This window comes from Pseudopodoces humilis, chromosome 1 (assembly GCF_049639895.1).
Source record: "Pseudopodoces humilis isolate 2021_Gansu_Grassland_sample_001 chromosome 1, ASM4963989v1, whole genome shotgun sequence".
Lineage (NCBI taxonomy): Eukaryota > Metazoa > Chordata > Aves > Passeriformes > Paridae > Pseudopodoces > Pseudopodoces humilis.
In genome coordinates this window covers 130,929,886-130,954,050 of record NC_142200.1, presented here as the reverse complement: position 1 = coordinate 130,954,050, position 24,165 = coordinate 130,929,886, and the positions used below count along the sequence as shown (strand labels likewise).

General features: G+C 38.9%; 1 protein-coding gene across 3 annotated transcripts; it reads left to right on the top strand.

Moving 5' to 3' along the window:
* The first annotated feature begins 62 nt into the window (after positions 1-62).
* On the top strand, positions 63-19,205 carry CROT (carnitine O-octanoyltransferase). Of its 3 annotated transcripts, none has more exons than XM_088059912.1 (17): positions 63-151; positions 680-888; positions 6,787-6,911; positions 7,887-8,068; positions 8,252-8,376; positions 8,990-9,098; positions 10,577-10,670; positions 10,764-10,889; positions 11,328-11,429; positions 12,051-12,134; positions 12,238-12,345; positions 12,591-12,721; positions 14,033-14,156; positions 16,001-16,079; positions 16,873-16,966; positions 17,128-17,247; positions 18,299-19,205. In XM_088059912.1, exons 2-17 carry the CDS (start codon positions 774-776, stop codon positions 18,417-18,419), a joined length of 1,839 nt encoding a protein of 612 aa, XP_087916038.1. In that variant the 5' UTR covers positions 63-151; positions 680-773; the 3' UTR covers positions 18,420-19,205. The 3 variants fall into 3 exon arrangements, with proteins under 3 accessions (XP_087916038.1, XP_014104268.1, XP_014104269.1); XM_014248793.2 differs by having other exon boundaries at positions 71-128; XM_014248794.2 differs by lacking the exons at positions 63-151; positions 680-888 and adding an exon at positions 5,890-6,077.
* Positions 19,206-24,165: the final 4,960 nt, after the last annotated feature.

Genomic DNA, 24,165 nt, shown 5'->3' with positions numbered 1-24,165 from the left:
TCCACCGGCGCGCCCAGAGCGCAGGGGCCGGCGAGGCCGCTCCCCTCACGCCCCCGCGGCCGCCCCGCCCCGCGCGACTTCCGGACCCGCTGGGAGTTGGGACAGGAGCGAGGGCGGCGGCCGGGGAGGTGGGCAGGGACCCGGGACTGGTGTGAGTGATGGTCCCTGCTGTCCTCATTCCTTGGGGTGCGCGGTGGTGGGGCGAGGGGTGGCTTCGGTTCGGCTGTCTCCTTACACCCAGGCCCCATCCGCCAGGGGCTCTCCCGGGCTTTTCTCGGTGCGGGCCCTGAGCTGCTGTAAAGACTGCTGTGGTGTCTCGGGCTTCACAGCCGGCCCGGGGAGCGATGGGGTCGGGATACGGCCGGGGCTCGGGCGAGGACCTTGGGGAGGGTCTGCAGGGGGGCTCGGAAGGGCCGCCAATCGGGCTGGGGGTTGATTCCCTTTTCCCCAGATGTCCTCTAGTCTCGGGTTGTGTCCCAGGGCTGACTGGCTGATTCTTGGGAGAGAAAGCGACAGTCCTCGAGCTGGTTAATCGCGGCATGCTGGGGAAAGCCGCCTGGTCGTCGTTTCCCCCTGCTGTGTGTGTGCCTCTCGTGGCTGCGAGCCAAAAAGAAACCCTCTGTCCGTGCTTTGTCGGGGAACGTTTCCGGATATCTGTCTTTTACCGTGTAAATGGCAGGAGGCCGGAGCGGCAGAGAGAACAGTGTGGGGAGATTCGTCATCGAACGTGGGCTTCGTGAATAGTCTGCTTGGTTGTGCTGCAGATCTGCAACATGGAAAAGCAAGTGCTTGAATCCTCAGAGGAACGAACATTTCAGTACCAAGATTCTCTGCCTTCCCTGCCAGTACCTCCTCTTCATGAATCTTTGAGTAAATATCTTGATGCAGGTAATGACTTAATGTTGTAATGGCAGCGTGTCATGTGCTGTTGTAACCAGGCTAATCTGAAGATGTTTGCTAAGTGCTTGTAGACACAGCTTGTACTGTAATTGGGGCGTGGGATATAGACAAGCTTAGAGTGCCAAAGGTCTTTTTCAGGCGTTAAACTGGAAATTAAGTGCCCAGTGCAACTTGAGTAAAAGTTTCCATTTTATCCCTAATACTTTTCTTCAAGGGAATTTGGCATGTGGGAAGGTTAACTTTTTAACTTTTTGGTTTGAGAGTGTTGGTTTTTTTTTAACCTTTTTTATTTTCCTTCTCAAAAAAATGAAAAGCTGTTCTGGTGAAAGTTACTTCACTTACAAATTCTGGTTTGCATAACTGCTTGTTTATAACTTTGTTTGCCCAGAATCTTTTAAACAACCCCAGTTATTTAAAACTTTTCATACTTAGTATTGGTGAGAAAGAATACTTCTTAACTATCCAGTAGTAGGAAAAAGCAGTGGTGAGCATTTTCACATAATTTAGCTTGGACATTTTCTGCCTTGACATGTTGACTAATCTCAAGAATGTAACAGAAGTTTTGAAAACAGCATCAATGTATAGTTTTGTTTATAACAAAGAAATGGCTGCTTAGTTCTTTATTATATATTGGGAATGGCAAAAATACATTATGGAGTATCTTGAGATTATTTCTTCAATACTTTTCAGAACTCTGAGACATGCATTTTTTTCCCCTCGATCACCTACTTTGTATTTTACCATCTTACAGGTATTACACAAATGCTAACAAAGTAAAACTTTGAGTTCTCTCCTTAGCAGAAGCATACTACACCAAATTTTCCCTTTCCCTAAATAGAATTCCTGAAGTTTACTCAGAGTTCGCATTTATTCTGAGTACTGGAAATGGCCTGCTTTGGCATTCCTTACATCATTGTTTTTTGATGCAGAATGTTGTAGTGGTGGGTTTTGAGCAAAAATGTTGTATGTGTATGTGTATCTAAAATTATGCACTGTCTTTTTGGCTGCAATGGAGATTAATTAAAGTTGTGCTGCAAGAGTAGAGCCTGCAATAACAAAATTGCTGTTTAGTTTTGTAAACCCATCTGTCTCTCCAGGTTAATAAATAACTTTCTTATAGAGTGAGGAAATCTGACAGTGAGTTTGTTTGCTCTTGTTTTCTGATTCTGTTTTCATAAATACCTTATCACATGTCCCTTTTTTTTTTTCATGCTGAAGTTAGTTGCTGATTACTGTTCCATGTACAAATTCGTTCTATAATTTTGATCACTGTTGCTCTTCTTCTGTCTCACTGGTGGTGGAGAAAAGTTAGCCCATCGTTTGCCACAATCTTCCCTTGTCCAAATACATGAAAGTCAAAGTGTGCAGGGCACAGTTCTAGACTTAACTTTGTGAATTTAATTGCTTAAGCTTGTCATTTTAATCTATAAATGTGAGTGAAGAAAAAGAGGTGCTTCAGAAGAACAATTCAGAACCTCCAAATGATTCTTCATATAGGCTTTAAATTAGTCCTGGGAGACCTTTCATTGGTTGGAGGAAGACTCCAGGCATTTGACATTAGTCAGGGTGCCTGCTGGTAAAGTACTTGTCTGTTTAGGGCCAGCCAACTAGAAAAGCTGGACAAAGTATATGTCAGAATATGCCTTATTTAAGACTTTACTGTTGCTACCTCTTCTTTAAGGACTAACCCTGTTCTGAAAGTAAGCCTTAAGCAGATAAGGTGGCCAGAGCCATGTTATTTAGCCTTCCAGCCCAGAGATTGAGATTCAGGAACATAGACTCAACACGAAAGTATGAAAACTCAAACTTCCAGCTTCCCAGAAGGATTCTTAACTGTGCAGCTGAAGGTATCTTTCATGGGATACGTCTTGTCCGTGGGCAGAGCTGATCTTCTAAAGACAAGATCTGTAGGCTGAAGAAATGCAAGAGAAGTTTCACTGAAGTCTGGTGGGACATGGGTCAAGTTCTGCTCCTTAACAGTGCTGCTTCTACATCTGATTAAATAGTTTTTAAATGGAAACAGGCCCTGTAGTCATAGAATCATGTAGATTGTGAAGAGTTCATCTGGACCAAATTTCTGCCCAAAGCTGGTCCAACTACAGCATGTTGCTCAGGCCTTGCTTAGTCAGGTTTTGTTTACTTAAAAGGGTGGAGACTGTTTCATTGTAACCTGTTCTGGTGTTTGGTCACCCTCATAATTGTGGGAGGGAGAAGAAAAACAACCAACAAACCAAAAAAAACAGCAATAACCAAAAACCCCAAAAAACTTCACATTTTCCATGTCAGAAATTTTCTGTATTCCACCTTTATTCCATTTTTCTCTTACCTTAATTCTTTGCATCTCTGAGAGAACTATGGTTTTTCTTCACCAGAACTTCCCATTCAGTTGAAGAGGGCAGCAAAGTCTTCCTTCGCATTCTCTTTGTAAGCTCAACAAACACAGTTCTCAGCCTCATGTCATTGTGCATTCCAGCCCCCTTGCAATCTTAGTGACTCCTTAGGTGGTTCGACTAAACTAATGACAGCTCTTTTCCAGCCTAAATGATTCTATGAATTGAGACCAGAACCAAATAATTTTGCTTGGTTTTCATTTTCTACGTGAATATTGCTCTGTAATGACTTTGTAACCTGAATAAAAGAAGGTAATCATCCTCTCTTTCAATAGAGTGTGATAATAAGGTCATTTTCTAGGAAATCTGAGTGTTGGACTACCCTCAGTCAGGGAAGGCTTTCAACTTCAGGGTGAAAACTGTAGTCTGCAGGGTAAAGGTGAATGGCTCTGTTGCTCTTCTTTTTTTCATTTGTGTTCACAACTGATGGTGTGCAATTCAAGCTGCATCTAGATGAGGTCTAGATGTGGTAGGCACTGCCTGAATGTCCACAGCTGATCATCTCTGGTGGAAGTGTAAGGGGAATGCTGGTACCTTTCCAGTTGTGATGGTGTTATGGTTTTTGGAGGTCCCATTGGCAATTTAAACACAAGCATTGTATGGTAATACTTGAAAGTAGATGTTCTGTCTTGCTACCTAGGATTATCAGGATGTGTTTAAAACCACATTTTTAGGTAATGTTTGGCCCTCACTCTCCATGTCTGTCCTGTGAAATAGAAAAGATATCACCAGGACTTGCATTATTGTTGTGGAGTACCATAAGGAGACCAGGATGTATCTGAAAATGGATCCTTATCTTTCACCTTAGGACAGCTAGTGCAAAATACTGAAATGCCTTATATAATTAGGATTAAAATGGAATTATTTTGAAGAGGAGTGAGGATGACACCCCTGATAGAAGAGGATCAGCACTGAACAGATTGACATGAAAAACTCTGTGGGTTCTGTTGAGATGTGCCCACAAGTGCTGAGGGAGCTAGTCTTTGTCTTTGGGAGGCAACTTCTGATAATCTTTGAAAGATCATGATTACTCGTGAAGGTTCTTGAGGAAAGGAAGAAAGCAGATGTTACTGTTGTCTTCAGGAAGGACAAGAAAGAAGATTTGGGTGACTACAGGCTGATCAATCTTGCTTTAATTCCTGGGAATCCCTGGCAAATAATCATGAAAACCATTTCTGAGCATATGAAGGACATGAAGGTGATTGGGAATGGGCAGCATGGGTTTCTGAAGAGGAAATTTTACTTGACCAACATGGTAGCCTTTTATGATGAGGTGACTGTCTCACTGACTGTCTCGCTGGATGAAGGAAGAGTGGATATTGAGTATATTGACTTTAGCAAGGCTTCTGGCAGATCAAAAGCTTTTTTTAAAAATCTTCATAGATGAACTAACAAAGTATGGACTAGGTAGAGGACAGTCAGATGAGCTGGAAATTGTATCATCTGCTGGACTCAAAGGTTTGTGATCAGCAACACATATGCCAGCTGTAGGCCAGTCTCTGATGGCATAGACCAGGGTCCAGTAATTTTTAATATGGTCATTAGTGGTGATGGGACATGCATGATGGGACAGAGTGTACTCTCAGTTTAGGAGCTTCCAAAGCTGGAAGGAGTAGCTGATACACCAGATGGTTGTTATGCCATCAGAGGGAGCTTGATAGGCTGGAGGAACAGGCTCACAGGAACCTCATGAAGCTCAACAAACACAGGGAAATGCCGAGTCATTCAAACAGGAGAGGATAACTTGCCACAGAAGCACAAGCTAGGGCCTAGTGCCTGGATGCAGAATAGCCCCTGGGGTCTGGTAGACTTGAAGTTAAGCATGAAGCAGCATGTGGCCTTGCAGCAAAGCATGTCAGTAGTCTTCAGAGCTCCTTATAGAAGGAACATTGCCAGCAGGTACAGAGAGATGATCCTTTCCCTTAGTCCGGTGCTGCGGAGGACACACCTGCAGTTCTGTGTCTGTTTCTGGGCTCCTCGTACAAGCGAGAGATGAACATACCCAAGTGAGCCCAGAGAGGGGCCTTGACAGTGATTAAGGACTTGGATTATCTGACACGTGAGGAGAAACAGAGAAAGCTAGGATTGCTCAGATCTTTGCAATATGTGTGATTACTTGTGGAGGAGTAAATAAGATGGAGCCAGACATCATAGTAGTATCCAATGACAGAATAAGAGGTGATGGGCACAAACTGAAATACAAGAAATTACTTTTAAATATAAGAAAATTCTTATTGCAACAGTGGTCATGCAGTGAACAGGCTGCTTCCAAGATGGTTGTAGAATCTTAACTTTGGAGGTACTTAAAACCCAACACAGTCCTAAGCAACTTGCTGCAACTGACCCTACTGAGATGAAGTGTTGGACAAGTTAATCTCTAGATTTATGAAGAAGAGAAAAATAGTGGTTGCAGGCAAGCAGGCATGATTGCTGCAAGATGGAGTTAAGATTTAATACTTAGGTTAAGTAAGTGTTTGAGACCTTGCCCTGCTGAAACTTGGTTGCTGCTTGCAAAAGATAAGAGATGATGCAGATACTTGTTTGAATTTTTGTAATTGTGTATCTTGCTTTGTTTCTTAACAGGTATAAGTCCATTATAGGGTTACCAGTAGCAAGGCAAACAAGAAATAAACTAATGGTAGTGTCCAGCAGCCTCAAAAGTTACTTGGACCTCATTGTGTAGGCACTGAATCACCAGAAACACACCTCACACACAACCCTCCATTCTGTTTCCCACTGACTTCACAATCTAAGTATAAATATAACAGAAAATACATTATATGCCAGGTGAGTATAAGAAAGAAATGAAATGTGCCTGTATGGAAAGCCTTCAGCAGTGGCTGTTATTTACCATAGATTTCATGGTAACAAGTCTTTAAGGAGTGTTTAGATTAAAATAACAATTAGTTTTGCAGATGTTTATGGAGGACTTTGGCCTATAATGCACATGATCTGAGAGAAATCCAGAAGGATTTAAAAACAGAAAAACTGTCTACCAGTAACTGCATTTGCTATCAATCAAAGGTGGATATAACACAGGGACAGTGAATGAGAATTGGTGGGCAAGTTGCTTGTAGACCACGAATGGACTTGAAAATACAGGCAACTAGCTTGTAGTTGGTGCAGTAGGGTGGCAGACATGTATGCTCAACGTGCTAGTTTACAAAGTTCCTGTAAATTTAATTACTTGGAAGAACTCCATAGTATTTGCAGAGGTAAATATATTTGATTTAGTTATCTGTTAGGTATTTCAGCTTTTCAGCAATTACTTTAGTCTGCTATCATCTGTATTTATTTAAAAGTATATATTTATGTTTTATTAGTACATACTGATTTATATACAGATATTTGAGAGGCATTTAAGAGGTGTTTTCCCTTCAAATACTTGCTTTAGAAAAATGAATTTTCATTCACTCCCTTGCTTGTGGATATCTGAATCTTGGAATAAATCCTAGTATACAGTTGTCTTTAAAATAAAAACATTTTCTTTTTACAGTGAAGCCATTTCTAAATCAAGAAGAATATCAAAGAACCGAGGATATAGTTAAAAATTTTGAAAATGGCGTAGGAAAAGAGTTGCATCAGAAATTACTGGAAAGAGCTAAAATGAGAAGGAATTGGGTGCGTATTTAGATATGTAAGAAATCATAATTCAGTATAAGAAGTCTTATTTCAACTTGTAGAAAGTTGGTTATTCAGGATGTAATTCAAAGGATCATTTCACTATTTTAAATCTTCAAATCTTCCTTACATCTGCCACTTGACCTGTGGATATGAAGTCTTTCACTTACATAGATGTCATTTGGTTCTTTTAAAAACTGAGTGGCTAAGAGAGCTCACTAACTGAAATTTAAAGTTATTTGCCAACTTTTGAATGCTTTATCTGTCACTCTCTTCTTCTATGACATCTGTGCCTTCTCTCTCCATGCTGGAAAAAATTCAAAAACAAACAAAAACCCCAAAAAACCAACCAACCAACCAAAACCACAAACAAACAAACAAAACCCAACAAAACCAACCCTGGAATTCAGAGTTTGGTTTCTTTCCTTTTCTTCCCATAAGGAATCTATGTGGTAGCATTTAAAAGTTATCTTTCAACAGAGAAAGAGATACAAGGAAGAGCGTTACCAAGTGGAATTCATGAGGGCTTTCTAAATCATAACAAGACACTCCAGAGTGGGGATTTTCAGATGGTGGCAGAAAATGTACATTATGAACTGTCTCTCTCAGGTCCCTTCTCAACACAAGTCTAGTTTCCTTCTGTTCTTCATGGGGTAGTCTGTGATATTCACAACAGCCACAACTAACATCTGCAAGAGTTTAAGACGATGACTATCAGGGAAGAAATACCATAATTTACAGTTTAAAATTCTTAAGCTGCATTGAATTTTATTTCAAGCTTGAAAACAGAGGAGCTAAATGTGTCATTATCTTTAACAGTTAGTTTTGAGCCACTGTTCTGCCTTGAGTTATATAGGACCTACTATTCAGAATATTAAAATAAAAAAGTAAAAAGCAGACAAGTTAAACAGTCACGTAATTATGAACGAATTAGTGAATAACATAAGTTCTGATGTTAAACATTTTTCATTTCAGCTGGAGGACTGGTGGCTGAATGTGGCTTATCTTGATCTTCGCATCTCAACACAAATACACTGTAACATGGGAGGCCCTGGTCCCTATATTGAACACTGCTGGCCACCGAAAGAGGGGACTCAGATAGACAGAGCCTGTGTAAATATATGGCACACCCTGAAATACTGGGATCTATTACGAACGTAAGACTTTAAGAAAAAATAACTGATCCTACATATTGATGGTCTGTGTGTCCCTTAATTGCATATGCATGTTTATGTCCATTGGCATGCATTCTTTGCTGTAATAGACAGGTTTGTCTTACCTTGATTTAATTCCATCATTGTAATGTCTCTTGCTTAATGTTGCTGTGTTTGTTACTACAGAGAGAAGGTTGCCATAGAGAGATCTGGGAATACTGTTCTGGACATGAACCAATTTCGAATGCTCTTCTGCACTTGCAAAATTCCTGGACTTACCAGAGACTCTCTCAGCAGTTATTTTAAAACTGGTAAACAAATGAAAATTTGGGGTTAATACAAGCAAATTGTTTTTATTAATATGCTAAAGGACTGGTCAGTTTAACCATAAAATTCTTGCTTTCTTGAGCACTAAATCAGCTACTGGTTGTAGAGTGTTTATATAATGAAGCAAAGAAGGTATCTCATCTACAAATGCCCTCTTTGGTCCAATATTTAGTCCTTATCAAATAAGAGTAAAAGAGAGCTCTGCTTCAAATTGTGTGTTACCAGCCTGATGCCTATAATAAGCATACCAGCATTAAGAATTGATGAAAGACAAATTCTGTGTGTTCTGTGTGGATTCAGCAAGGAACACTCATTTCAGCAGAGGGAGTTCCTGCCTACAAGAGATGCAAATAAATGCAATTTGCTCCTAGATGAAAATGACTTGAAGTAGTTTATAAGAGTGAAAGTTATGTGTGACTTCCATTGGCTTTTGAAATGTCTTCAAGTTTGTAGAATTGAGCAAAAAAGAGTCTGTAGGACTTGCTGAGTTTGTTCTGTATCTGTTACTTTATCCCCAAGGCTGGATTTTAATTTATTTACTTACTTTTATTTATTTACTGGGTTTTTTTTTATTTATTTTACTGTTTTTTGTTTCAGAGGCTGAAGGTGAATGTCCATCTCACTTGATAGTCCTGTGTCGAGGTCGAGTATTTGCATTTGATGCTGTGCATGAAGGCAGCATCCTGACTCCTCCAGAGATTTTCAGGTTTTCAAAATGTTTATTTTAAATGAGTTGTCTTATTTAAGCTACATACCAAAGAGGCTTTTTTTTTTTTTTCCATTCCTTTAACCCCAAATCACTAGGTGTGAGAGAGACGACAGCTTCTCCTTTAGCTGAAAGGTTCAGATTTGAGTAAATCCTTGTTCAGTGGATGGCAGCTTCTTTCCACGTACTATTGTAACACATGTGTAGAGCATCATATGGAAGGGCTGAAAGAAGAAAATACCTTCAGTAGGAAATACCTTTTTTATGGTTTCTTTACATGGAATTAGGATTACAACTGTCATCATTCCTTCCATGTACAATCCACAGTGCTACTTCATCAAAGTTGAGGCACTCTCATGTGTTGAACTCTTTTGTTACATACAGATGTAGTTTCAGCATAAGTCTGTAGATTTGGGATCTATATGCATCTCTTTACTAAAGAAGGGTTGTTAATTTTGACAGGGAATAACTTAATGCAGTTGTCAAGTGCTGCTTATAGTGCACAACAGAAGGCTTGTAACTAAAATTGGCAAAAAGTGGATGGCCAAATTCCTCAGGAAAGACAAACCTAACTAGAGAAGCTAAAAATCACTTTTTAAAAATAATCTGGTACTTTAATACCTAATATTTTAACATAGCCATTTCTGATTTTTGTAGTTGTACCTGTTAAGTAAAGCTAGTAACAAAGAAATGAGCACTTGGAATACAGACAAAACCCCCTAAACCTATTTTCTGTAGGAAGGGCAGGTTGAGTTTGGTTTGATGGGGCTTTTTTTGTTTGGCTTTATTTTTGTAACCTCATCGTGGGTGTTTTATATATTTGATACTATGTAACTATTGATCAGTAGTGGAATTTAGTAGGCAAGAGTGTCAAAACAAAGAACAAGCCAGATTAAATGCCTGTAATTCATGGAATTTCTTTAACATTGAGAACAGCATATGAAAAACTGAATTTGCAAACTAAAACTTACCCCTCTGTTAATTTTTCTTCTAAAGGAAAAGGTAGGAAGAGAATTGCTCTTGTATAGTTCAGACTCTACATTCAGGATGTACCGTAGCTAGTGTTCTGCTTTAAGATTTATCTTGAGGGGAAAGTTTGCCCTGTATGTGATTAGTTACTGTAAAAGCTGCAGTATAGCAGGTGTCTGCTGCTCTGAAAAGTCTCAACCTGTTGAGAGTCTTCAACCTGTTGAAGTCTTAAATCTAATTTTAAATTAAGCGTGTAATAACGCTTCAGCACTACGATTGTTTATGTGTGTTTGTACTAGGCTCGTAGGTGCTGAGTGACTGAAGGCTGAGCAGGTCTTCAATTGTCTTTAAAATCTAGGCGAGCTGATTCATGCTTCCTGAAAATTCACATTGGCTTGTGAATGTCAACCCAAAATTCCAGCTTTGTAAAAAAGAGAGAGAGAGACGCAAGGTGACTTTTAGCTTGTCTCCATCTGTTGTTAACTTCAGTTTTTGAAATCTTTTTAAAGGCAACTTACGTATATACAGAAGAGATGCTATAGTGAACAAGATGGACCAGGACTGGCAGCCCTAACAAGCAATGAAAGGACAAAATGGGCAGAGGTAGGAATACTTCAGCAGCTGATTCCTGGGAAAAGCATTGTGATCACTGGAAAAATACTATTTCACTTAGCTTTGTCTTTTTATGCCTTCTAGTTACGGGAATATTTGATTCATCTTGATCCAAAGAACTTAACTCTTCTGGAAAAAATTCAGAGAAGTTTGTTTGTGGTTGGCCTTGATGATTCTAGTCCCCATGCAACTCCTGAGGACTACACAGAGGTAACTGAGAATTTTTGATAATTCATATCTGATCATCTTTACATAAAAATTTCTCCTGCATATATACAGAAGTAGCTCCTCTTGCTCTTTCAGAACTGTAAAAATGAAGCAGATAAATATGCAAAAAAAGGACTTTTTTAATCTGTAGGAAAACTTAAATAGTTCTAATCACTAGGACATTGTAAGTGGGAATGGTTGAAATCTACCTTCATAAATTTTTAGCTCTCTATCCTTCGGGGTCTTCAAAGACAATCATTAACTTTTTATCACACTTCTAATTAATAAGTTGGCCCTATAATCATGTTTCATTTTGAACTGGATGAAGATATCATGTGTCAGGGAGGTCTTGCCATCTTAAAGTAGACTAGACTTAGCTTACAAAGATTGTCAGTGTTCTTGGTGTTTTTTAGACTTCACAGTGTGTTTCTTCTGTTTTAGCTTACAAGGCTGGGGCTAACAGGTGATCCGACTGTGCGCTGGGGAGATAAATCCTACAACAGCATATTCTTTTCCAATGGAACCTGTAGTGCATTCTGTGATGTAAGTTAATTTTTTTTCATCTTCTGAGTATTTATTTACTGAATTTCCCCCTTCAGAGTATTCTTTTAAGTGCTTAATGTGTTACTCTTTAGTATCGCCTTGTTTACCTGGCACCTGCGCTGCTAAGTTCCCAAAAGCAATATGCTTTCTCATGTTCTTTGCTCTCTCATGGTGTTTTCTAGTATACCATACTTAAATTAGCAATGGCATCTGAAGTCATAATTTTGTTTCTGAAAGTATTTAATGAGGAATTCCAAAGGGAAAAAATACAATGCACAAGAAGGCTTAAAATTAACTCCCTGCTTGATGTATCCATTTAAACAGCTGTGTTTTTTAAACTTACTTTATTTTAAACTCATTATTGCATGGCCAGAAGGGCTTATATTTTTCTTTAAACCTGCCTTTTCATGGCAGTAGTACATTTAACTGTGGAGCAGTTAAAATTGTGAGTGGACTTAGAATATTTCTATGTTTATTGCAGAACTATAAAACAAGTCCAACACTGCACAGTAAAGCTGTTGGTCCACAGGAAAAAGAGTAGCACAGGGAAAAAAAGTGTAAGAGTTTGATCTTCTTGCTGTTATGCAAAGTAATGTAATATCTTCTCTTATTTGATTCTAGCATTCTCCTTTTGATGCCATGGCTTTAATTACCATGTTATCTTTTGCTGAAAAGAAGATTATTGAAAATGAGGGCAAATGGAAGGTATCTATCCTTTATAAAAATTCACGCTCATCAGTTAACGTGTCTTTTCTTATGGATAACATTTTCTGGTTTTGTGTCTTTCTTTCTGTCTTCGTCTTTCCAGGGATCAGATAATGTGAGGGATATTCCATTGCCAGAGGAACTTGTATTCACAGTGGATCCAAAAATTATAAATGAAATTGGATGTACTAAAGAATTGTATTACAAGAAGGTGAAATTTACTCCTGGTTCTCTTAGTTGTTACTGATACTATTTTTTTTTTCATTCTATTTACATATTTTTAGTTGGTCTTTTTTCCTGCTGGAAAACAGGAATGAATGTTACTGATTAAGTGATGAATTTAACACCATGGTTAAATTTGTTATGTTGTGGCGTATGTTGAGTGTGTTTTATTTGCAGTGGACCAAGCTGTGATATTTCTTGACTTCTGTTGTTTTTCCTCCTTTGGTATGACAGGTGTCTGACTTGCAGCTGGTGTCTTATGCCTTCACATCCTTTGGCAAAGCATTGATTAGAAAGAGGAAACTTCATCCTGATACTTTTGTGCAGCTTGCCCTTCAGCTTGCTTATTACAAATGCCATGGACGGTAAGAAAATACCAGATTAGGAATAAAAAACTATTTTCTTGAGTAGAGGTGTGTGATGGCTTTGCAACCTTAGTATGTAATTTGCCATGGAGATGTAAGAATGAAGAACTAAGGGCTTTTTGCAGTAACAGTTGCATAGAGCCATACTTGCTTCAGAATTGTGTTCTTGTGCCCATAGGGATAATACATACACATATTATGGAATGGATGGTAGAACACAGACCACGAAAACTTGAACTTGGGCCATACAGAGGAAACACTTAGGTGAACACAAAATGTACAGTGGGTCAGGATTCTCTAATGTCAAATAGTTGCCTAAATGTAAAAGAGAGTTTTGTCTGTAGCATGTGACAGTCATCAGTAAAATGTTTAGTCTTCTAAGTCTGTGAAAGGCCTCACAAACTTCAATGTGTCTTTTTCTTCAGCAATATTGGATGTGAAGGTTTAGGCAGAGTAATAGGGGTGGAGACAGTGACCATTCAAGTACCTGCCTCTACATTTTTGGATGTGCCATTTAATTCTGTATTATTGATTAAAAGGTGTTACTCTTGTTATTGGTGCTCCCAAATTTCTGTTTGCTACCTAGTATTCATTATGGCTTGTGTAAGTCACTACTGACCAGCAGAGTATTTCTTGCTTCAGAAAGAGGAGGGTTTCATCATAGGAGTGTTATGTTTAGTCACTGGTGAGATGTAGCTCATTATAACAAAGGTTGTTAGATCTTGGTTTGCTGAACATCAGGACACTAATTATCTGACTAAAATAGCCTTGGTCTGTTGTAAACATGCAAGTGTGTTTCATGGAGGTTGTCTATTAATTGGTAGACTGTCATAGAGCTGGAGTTGGTCCATGTAAAAACTGGATGGCTGTCAGTATGCAGCAGAGAAGGTTTTGACCTTTTCCCTCTAAATGCTTTGGAACACACTGCTTTATTTCAAATGTGTCTCTTAATTTATGAGGGCTTGGATGGTGTAGGTGGAAGTATACAGTGAAACTAAAGCTTGTGTAATTTCAGCTATTTTTGCTAGAGGCTGGTAGATCTGCAGTCCTTAGAAACTATCCATGGCAATGCAATCTTTTCAAGGTATGATTATAGTACTGGCACTTTTTTTCAGTCATCTCTCCCATAAAAGCATATAGAATTGCTTTGTGGTTCTTTTTCAGAAATATAAGTTTAAAAAAATTAGTGGGTTTCTGGTACTTGTAACTGAGCTGGATGTGCAAGATCTTTTGCAGGACTCCTTTAGTCCTTGAGATAGCAAATAGTTTTGTTAAGTTAATGAGACACTCTTCCCTAATTTTTGTTCTTAGTCCGGGCTGCTGTTACGAAACTGCCATGACCAGACGTTTCTATCATGGCCGCACAGAGACCATAAGACCATGTACTGTGGAAGCAGTGGAGTGGTGCAAGTCCATGCTGGATCCTTCTGACAGTGTAAATACTGAAATCCTACATTAATTACTGTGTATTTACAAGGCCTCTCATCTGAACCACTTCAAACTTGTTTTTCTGTTGTCTCATTGATGGGAGTTTGCACCTTTCCAGGGAGACAAATTTCAAATGTTGGGTTGCTTGAACTCTGATTCTGGTCATTGTGACTGAGATGTGCTGTCATTTGTGGGCTATCTGTGTTATTTACCTTTTGGGTTCAATAATGTAACTGTCTCAAATTACATTCACACTGATTTATTTCACACCTCAAAAAGTTACTAGGTTGGAACCAAAGTATTCTGCTCTTCTGTTGTTTTAATTTTCAAGTGAACTCAGGAAGTGTGTATCTAATAGTTGCATCTGAGAGTAAGATTGAAAGATATTTGTCTTAGTGGTAACAGGAGCGTATTCCAGAGTTTGCTGAACCAAAGATCTTTTCTTTCCCCAGCAACTACCCTCTGGTGCTTGGCTGGCAAAGCAGATCATGCCTTGCTTGCCAAGCAAGAGCTCTACTAAAGCTCTTTCTGTTGCCCTCACTGTACATTTCTCAGAGCCTGAGAAATTAAGCAAGGCAAAGGTTTTTGAGACAAAGGGAAATACATCTTTAGAAAAATCAAAGTTTCTATATTATTAATGCATCTGAAAACATTGAGGAAGACAGGTGTCAGAAAGCATGCACAATTAATAATTCTGACCTTTAAAAGCACATTTTCCTGGTCTTCATTGGTTTCTTTTGGCATGCACTGCAGTTTTAAAACTCAGCTTTCTGGCTATCTTGCAAATCTACTTTTCTATTCCAAATATCAATTCCTATTATTTCCCTGCTCCTCAGTTACCTTCTAACCAATTATCAGGTTTCTGTGATTACTGCTACTACTAGCAGTGCATAACTTTCATCACTAACTGTAGCCTTTTTCTCTTTGTAATGTTACATAGCATCTCCAAATGGCTCCCTATTGTTGTTTTGTTTTGCTTTTGTTAATACTAACTCCTGGAGCTTAAAAAGATCTGTTCAATGGTATTGAAATTAATGTGCTTAGAAGTCTGCCTTTATGTAGTTTTTAATACCTTAAAGTCAGATGCTCTGAAATAATCCTTTTGTGTTAAATTTTGTTTTGTCCCTTGTCATCTTGGTAGCTTGATTTTTATCCAAATCAAGTGTCTGCTGTCCTTGTTTCTCATTGTCTGCTGCAGCCTCTTGTGTGATGAATAAAAGGATAAATAGTGCTTCTTAAGTAGTCAAAGGACTATCAAGATTTAAGGTCTTGGAAGTCAAGATGTTGAGCATCTATGACAGTTTCTCAAGGTCTCCTTTACAAAAACCACGTTATTTGCATTCTCTCTGACTTTAATATACAAATTTTAATATAAGCTTGAAAGAACCACAATGTTGGGCAGAATTGGCAATCGGCAGAGAGGATTTGGGAATGCATCTAGTAGGAGCTAGTGTCCTTCTGAATAAATGGTACTGTAGGAGGCTTTAGGGTTTGATCACTCTAGTTCCTGAGTGATGTTTCCTTTCCATTGTTTCAGATTATTTGGGAAAGAGCATGCATTTCAGAATATTGTTCAGTTCAAAAGCAATCTGAGTAAGAGAACAGAGATACAGGGAACAAACAAGCACATTTTCCTGAAAAGGGAATTTGGGTTTGGGAGAAAGGGTTCAAGAGAGGTTATTATGTACCTTTCAAGTTCCTCCATTTTCTTCTATCTAAAATTGTTAGAAACTATGAAAGGGAAAAACCTGCTGATCTGTGATGTGTTACTCATTTGAATTGAATTTTCTTTTTCTCTCTTTCTCTTTTTTCTTTTTTTTTTTTTAATCCTGTCTCTGCCCTACTTTACAGAATTATCAACGGCTACAGCTGATGCATAAGGCATTTGCAAAGCACAACAAAATGAGGAAGGAATGTGAAAATGGAAAAGGTACTCTTGGATCAACATTTTTGGCTCTTTTTCATGTGGGTGAAAAGGGAATATCATTGTATGCTAGTACATTTTCTCTGTCTCCTTATTTTCAACCTGAATAAAAACTACCTCTTAACATTTTATACCTGAATTCTGGGGGAAAGAACTAGTCCTTGCACCCATCCTTGTACCCCAGAAATATGTTCACTTGGAATATTATTCAGTGTTTTTTCTGCCCAGTTAAACATTACTTTGGAATACCTTCCAGTTGAATATGTGCTTGGCTGAAAAGTGAAAAAGGTGGTCTTTAGGACACAGGTGAGATTTGGGTGAGATTCTAACCCAGCTATGTTAGTGCTGTACACTATTCTGTGAATAAAAAAGAGTAGTTGGGAAATGAAACTGATGAACTTCATACTCTCTCCAGCCTTCTTGGTGTGTTAACACAATTCAGAGCAGTTGTGGCTCTGAAAGCTTTTTTGCTGTGTTGACATTGCCCATGGGCCACTTCCAGTGTGGGGAGATCTTCCTCCTTGACTGAAGTGGGAGTTTCCTTGGGTTTTGTTTCCCACAGGAACTGTGCTGCATCCTTATTACTTAAGTCATTTGCTTTTGAGCTCAGTGCTGCAAGTTGAACGTGTGAAAGACCTCTTAGATCAAATATGTGGGAAATGTTTTTGGATGCTGCAATATGATGCTGTTGTTATCTGTCCTTCAACTGCTATTAAGGCTCCCAGCTATCCAGACCAGAAGAAGCAGAAAAACTTGGAACACTGCTGTTAATAATTCAGTATTTGCATTTATTTGACAGGCTTTGATCGTCATCTTCTGGGTCTCCTGCTCATAGCACAGGAGCAAGGACTGCCAGTGCCAGAACTGTATGGGGACAAGGCCTTCACAGCCAGGTAATTCATCTTCTTGTCCCGTGGGAAGTTGTATGTATCTCTTGATACCAAGGCCTTTGTGCTGATGTCTTGATCCATACAACAAAATAACTGTTCCATAAAACTCACTTTATTTTAAATTATTTTTAAAAGTGCTGCTTTTGTTTTGTGTTGTTTCACAGTGGAGGAGGTGGGAATTTTGTCCTTTCAACTAGTCTGACTGGCTACACTAGGTTTAGTGGATCTGCACTCCCTATGGTACAACATGGCTATGGCTTTTTTTATTCAATTAGAGATGACAGGTAAGGATATAATTTCATTTTGGATATGGCTCTGCATTCACAGAGGAAAAGGTGGCTAACAACTAGAATGAGGACAGGAAAATACCGAAGAAATATGGCTGAATGTGTCAGAAGAGATTGAGAAGTAAGATACATGAGGACAGAAGCATTGACATTCTGGGAAAGCATGTGTGGGAGGAAGAATGAGTAGTGGAGGACAAGTGAGCACCAAGATACTGACAATAAGCAGAAATAAAGAGTAGGGAAGGTGAAAGAAGGGAGCAACAGAAGGACTTAAAAATAGGCTGTCATTTTAGAGATCATTTGTAACATGTAAAGGTGTTTTTATCTGAGCTAGAGCAGATAAGAGGACACGTGAGCACACTGCCCATCACTCTTGGCAGTGACATACATCTTGATTCAAACCAGACCTTTTTGACAAGGAGGGGCTAAAACATTTGACTTCTCCAAAAATCATACAATTTGAAAAGATCCAACTTCAGCTTAGCCGGTCTTATGGACAAAAATTACTGCTTTTTTATGAAATCTAAAACTACTTTGGTTAGAATTTGTAGAGATAAATTGCTAGTTTAGGTGTAATTCAAATGATTTTTTCCTCAAGCTAGGCAGGGGTTGTGTACCCATTCAAATCTGTTTGAGAAGGCAAGCCATTAATACTTTGATCTGTGGCTCTCTTTAAATAAATAGAACTAGATCAAGATATACCTTCTATTAGATGAATAGAAAAGAAGTACCTACAACCTTAAACTAATTGCAGAAAAAGAAGAAATATAATTTACAGCATTTTTAAATATAAGCAGAAAAGTTTTGTCTCTGTGTATGTAGTAGAAGGTATTTAAATCAAAGTATCTGATTTCAAGATCTGTCAACATTATTGCTTAATGAAGGTACTAAGGATCTGAGTCCTGTTAGTGTTGAGACAGTATGTTTATGTGAGAATTTTTACTTCAGAATTGATGCCATTAATTCCACATTTTGTGACAATTCATGTGACTTTGTCCTAGACCCTGACAATTAAGCACAGTGACTTCACTGTTTTCTCTATTGGTAGGATTGTTACTTCCTGTTCTTCTTGGAAATCCTGTCCAGAGACTGATGCAGAAGTGCTGTGCAGAACTCTGTTCCAGTGTTTTCATGACGTCCTGCAGTTAACAGTTACAGCTCAGCTGTAAGCTTGATAATGATGTAAGAGGCTTTGCAAGCTCACAGGTTGTATGTAGTGCTTAAAAACGAAATGCTACTCAAGAGTACTGTTATATTCAAACCATATGAGATTTACTGTGGTAACAGTACCCATTTAAGAATAATGTAGCCATTTGCAAGAGCAATGCAAGTAGTAGTACCTTATCTGTGTAGAACTATGCAATATTAAAATATGCCACAACAATGCAAACATACTTAGGGATGAGATGTTGGAGTGGAAAATTGATGGGAGACCTGTATTTATGACCTTAGTAGTCACATGTAGAATAGTTTGTAGTCTACTGATAGTGTTTATGCCAGTGGAGCACTTAACTGTGTACTTAAAAGTAACCACACTATCCTCTTATGTGATTATGCTTCCTATTCAGAGTGGTTAATGAAACAGAAGGGCTGCCTCCATCAGGTGATGTGGTATTTTATAAGCAACTTTTCATTTTTTGCTATCAGGATTATACCAAATAAATGTTGTATCCATTAATGGGGATGTTCCCACAACATTTGCAGTATGAGAGCACTGCAGTTCAAAGTATTTTGAAAAAGAATCACAAATTAATAAAGAAGAAAGCAGAATGAGTTTTGAATTTCTCAGTTTTCATTCTCTAGTGAACTGTGAATATTTGCTGCTTTACACTAATAATGCACAATAAAAGTAAGCACTGAATACAGTTTGATATGGTTCTCAGGATTTTAATTCTTGATTCCTCTGAGCAACTTTGTATTTCCCTGTTATAGAAATAAAATTTTCTAAAAATCAACCTTGTCTTAATTAATTTATGGCTGGACTGTTTAACATAGTATAGCAACATTGTGAGAGAAGGATGATCTTGGTGACAGGTGAATTTGAAACAGAGATTCTGAAGTACCCATTGTTTTTTCTCTAGCTTTTAGAGTTTCAGAGAGATCAAATACTATTAATTATTTTATAGAAACAACTCAACTTTCAGCTATCATGGAACCAGTCTCTGCTCTCTGGAAGCTTTGTTGCATGTGTTTGTCCACAGTAGCAAGAACACTTCCCCTTTTGATTTCCTCCATCAATGCCTGACACTTCTCTACAGTCCAGGGTGTGTTACACTGTGTCTTGTTGCCTCAAAAAATGGTCTCCTCATTTCAGCCTTTATTTCTTTTCCTTTACTGAGCTACCTATACATCTTGTCTCAATTACATCTGGTAATCATTCAGTGTTTAATAGTTTGAGATCTTCCAAAACTCAAATAGAGAAAGAATCCATCCCTGTTCTGCAATGCTAATAATAACCCACCCTCTTTCTCAGAGGTACATGACTTCCTGAAATCTCATAGGGCGGTAAAGCCTGTGTCTTTATGATGCTGTGATTTCTGTGAGATAGATTAGGATTTTGGATTAAGCTATGTGTGATTATTTTTGTTCTTTATTTTAATAAGTTTTGTCTGATAGTTACAACCTTTCGCCCCCCCTCAATTAGGGTGAAACTGGTTAGTAAACTTGGTTGCAGTTGTGATAAGGACAGTTTGCTTTGAACATTCATTCAAAACAGCCTGAAGTCTGATGAAAGGTGTAATTTTGCATTTATTTGCATTTATTTTCTGTACACCTACTCTTGCCTTTCTGAGGATTTCTGGGAACATAGCAATCCTGACAGAAGTCCAGAAGAAGGAAGAAAGTGAATCATTGAGAAAATGGTATTCAATCACCAGCATAACCAGAATTTCCTCTTCAGCTGACACAGTCTGAGCCTTGCCTAGAGAAACCGAAGCCAGAAGAGTATCCAGGGAGAACAAATTTAAATTATGAGTTGTTAGGGCTGTTTGTTATGTTCTGTGGATACATGAATTCATGAATGTGGTATTAATTTCCTTGTTGTGTAAAACATTTCGTCTCCAGTGCCTCTGTTCTCAAGAACAGAGAAATTATCTTTCACAGGGTATATTCTCAGCGTTTTTTGAAAATCAGAAGTTTTTCCAAACTTTTAAAGGAGAAATTCCAAACTCAGTGCCATTTATAACACCTAAAGGAGAACCACTGTTCATTCCTAAAAACGTAGAGACACATTTTCCTGGCTCATACAGCAATTTGGTATCTAATCCCCATTCATTTTATGTCTTTGAAAATCTTCCTGTTTTGCACAGAAGAAAAATAGTCAAAGTTCTCAAAAATTATTAATTAAGCTAGGTACCTGTCATCTTTGAAAACCAGAGGAAGCTCATGCCTTAATTTTCTTAATGCTCCCAAATATTAAGAGACTCTACTTTAGCTAATTACTATCAACAAGAAGTCTTATAATAGCAGCAGTTTGTTTAGCCTTGGTCAGGAATCTGTCAATCAAAACTCAATATATAAAGCATCTCAGAAATCAATTTTTTAATGTATATTCATTAAACACTAAATTCTCTGCAGCTTATAATTTAGTTTTGAAGTACTCATTTTTTGAGAGAAGAAAACTAAAAATAACCATTGGCTATGTGACTATATCGCTAGATATATCTAGAAAACCAGTCAGTATGCAGGACTGAAGCTCAATTCTTTCTCACTTACTGTCACTCGTGTCAGATTTGTGCACTGTGGAATCCCACTGCCTTCACAGAATCTCCCCATAGTGTCTGTGCCACTCTGAATTGTTGCTCATGGATTGTACCAGGAGCTACTTGATTCATTAGATAAGTGTATGGCAAATTTGCTGCTCATAAAGAAGGCACGAAATTCATTTACTCTCTTTTAGCTATGTCATTTATGCACAGCCTTTCAATGAGAGTAGTTTATTTTTACCTCTGGTGTGTGAAGTTGGCATTTCTCTATAGGCAGTATTCCAAGAAGAACCTCACTTTAAAAAAAGTTGATTTCTACCTAGAACTAAAAACAGATGCTTGAGACTTCCTTCAAGTTTGCTTGTTATACTGAGAGTGAAACATTTTGCTGAATTGCTATGGAAAGACATGTTTTAAATATTGTCAGAAAGTGATGATCTGAAAAAAATTGTTTTGATTAATACAGTCTGCCAAAACCAGATATTCAGGTCATTGCTTAGCAATCATGTAACTTGTTACAAAAACTATCCAAGGCAGTTGGCATGAGATGATAATCAGCAGTAAACAACATAGCTATGAGATAACTTTGACATATTTCAGTGCATTAGAATGCACTCAACAAGGTTACTAATTTGGCAAAACTTTGTGAATAATAAGAGGCAGTTTTATGAATTTTTTTCTTGGTTACCCTATCATGTAAAAGAGAATATGTTTCTTTTTTTTTAACACATATTCTTTAAGAAAGAAATCTTTCTAACTTCTTATTTTAATGTGTGACAGAACACCTCTAGGCTTGTGAATCATCAGCCCTTACTGTAAATGTAGAAAACAGCTTGGAAGCAAACATGACTCAACCTCCAACTCAGTAAGCAGAAGCAGCCTAGAAGCTCTAAATACGGGAGCTAACCTCCAAAAACTTAACTCTACCTATGCAGTTAGTAAATCCTTCTTTCCACATCACTACTTCTACATAAGTAGAATAAATGCTTAGACAATCTACAAATAAGAAAAACAACAGACTAAGTACCATAGAATCACAGAATAATTAAGGTTGGAAATGACCTCTAAGGTCATTGAGTTCAACCATGTAATCAGCACTGCCATTTTCACCACTGAATCATGCCTCAGTCTCACATCTACATTTGTTTCGAGCACTTTCAGCATTGGTGACTCAATCACTTCCCTTAGAAGCCTCTTCAATGCTCAACAACCCTCTCAGTGAAGAAATGTTTCCTAATATCCAGTCTAGTTGCCTTCTAGGATGGGAGAGCTACATCAGTGGACAAGGGAAGGGCTATAGATGTAATTTATTTTGAATTCTGTAAAGCCTTTGAGACACCCCACCAGAACATTCTTCTCGCTAAATTGGAAAGACATGGATTTAATGAGAGGACTGTTAAGTGGAATAGAAATTGGTTGGATGGACGCATCCAAGAGAGCAGTGGTCAAGGGCTCAGAGTCCTGTTGGAAATCAGAGACCAGCAGTGCCCCTCAGGGGTCTGTATTTGGGCCAGTGTTATTTAATATCTTCATTAATGATACAGTGTGATCGAGCACACCCTCAGCAAATTTGCAGATGACACCAAGCTGAGTGGTGCAGCTGACAGCCTGAAGGACAGGATGCTATCCAGAGGGACCTGGAAAAGCTCAAGAAGTGGCCCATGGGAATCTCATGAGGTTCAACAAGGCCAAGGACAAGGTGCTGCCCCTGGGCTGGGGTGACCCCAGTATCCACTCAGGCTGGGGGATGCAGGGATGTGGAGCAGCCCTGCCCAGAAGGACCTGGGGGTGCTGGTGGATGAGAGGCTGGACATGACCTGGCCATGTGCACTCTCAGCCCAGAAAGCCAAAGGTGTCCTGGGCTGCACCAAAAGCAGCGTGGGCAGCAGGGCAGGGGAGGGGATTCTGCCCCTCTGCTCTGCTCTGGTGAGAGAGATCCCACCTGGAACACAGCACCCAGCTCTGCGGTGCCCAGCTCAGGAAGGACATGGAGCTGTTGGAGCGAGCCCAGAGCAGGGCACCGAGGTGATCAGAGGGCTGGGGAACCTCTCCTGTGAGGAAATGCAGAGAGAATTTGGTTTGTGTAGCCTGGAAGGGATGGCTTAGGGGTGACCTAATTGCAGCTTTCCAGTACCTGAAGAAAATCTTCATGAAAGATGGAGAGGGACTTTTTACAAGAGCATGTAGTGACAGGATGAGGAGAATGGCTCCAAACTGAAAAAACATAGGTTTAGATTAGATATTAGGAGAAGATTCTGTGAGGGTAGTGAGGCAGTGGAACAGGCTGCCCAGAGAAGCTGTGGATGCCCCATCCCTGGAGATATTTAAGGCCAGGTTGGACGGGGCTCTGAGCAATTTGATGAAATGAAAGGTGTCCCTGCCAATGGCAGAGGGGTTGGAACTGGGCCATCTTTAAGGTCCCTTCCAATCCAAACCATTCTATAATTTTTTCTGATTCTATACCTCTCCTGTGGCAACCTGATGTCATTTCCTCTTGTCCTCTTCCTTTTTACCTGGGAGAAAAGGCTGATTCCTACCTCACTAAAAAACCCTTCAGGATTTTCATTTGCAACAGGCTCCCAGGCTCTTGCTTCTCTTCCTGGCTGAGAAGGAAGGAATGAAAATCAGAGCAAGAAATTGCAAGGCATGGTCAGCTACACTGTCACATTTTCACCCATCCTTGTTCCTGATGGTTTCTATACAGCTTTTTCACCTTAAACCCACAGACAACTGCAAAGTGAGAGAAAGAGAGGCAGAAGAGAGGGACTCTGAAAGGGAACAAACTGAAAAAAAATGACAAGAAAGGAGAAGAAAACAGTGTTGGGAAAGACTAGGGAACCCAAATGCAGGTTTGGGACAGAAATAAGGGATCCAGTACTTTTAAAACGCTTAGTATGCTCTGAATGCTACAAATTCTTTGAGGACACAAATGTAATTCATGTTTTCAATTTTCAGCTTCATATTTGCTATACCATCATTTTATCAGAATGACAGAACAAGGTAGACTTTGACTTATTTGAGGAGTATATTCTTGATCCATCACCAATGTCCCTATTAAGCAACACAGTTTAGTACAACATAGAAACCTAAAAATGCCATAAACTTACTTTTCCTGTGATTTACAGTTCCTTCTTATCTTTTTTCCCATGTCCAGCAGGCATCATCATTTGAATCATTACTGTTACAGCAATAATTCGCACAATGGCTAGAA

Bases quoted from the DNA above. Each gene is read 5' to 3' on its own strand.
- CROT (XM_088059912.1), top strand. From the start codon at position 774: ATGGAAAAGCAAGTGCTTGAATCCTCAGAGGAACGAACATTTCAGTAC. The intron at 8,377-8,989 runs GTAAACAAATGA...TTTTTGTTTCAG, and splicing joins CAGCAGTTATTTTAAAACTG to AGGCTGAAGGTGAATGTCCA. The intron at 16,080-16,872 runs GTACTCTTGGAT...TTTATTTGACAG, and splicing joins GGAATGTGAAAATGGAAAAG to GCTTTGATCGTCATCTTCTG.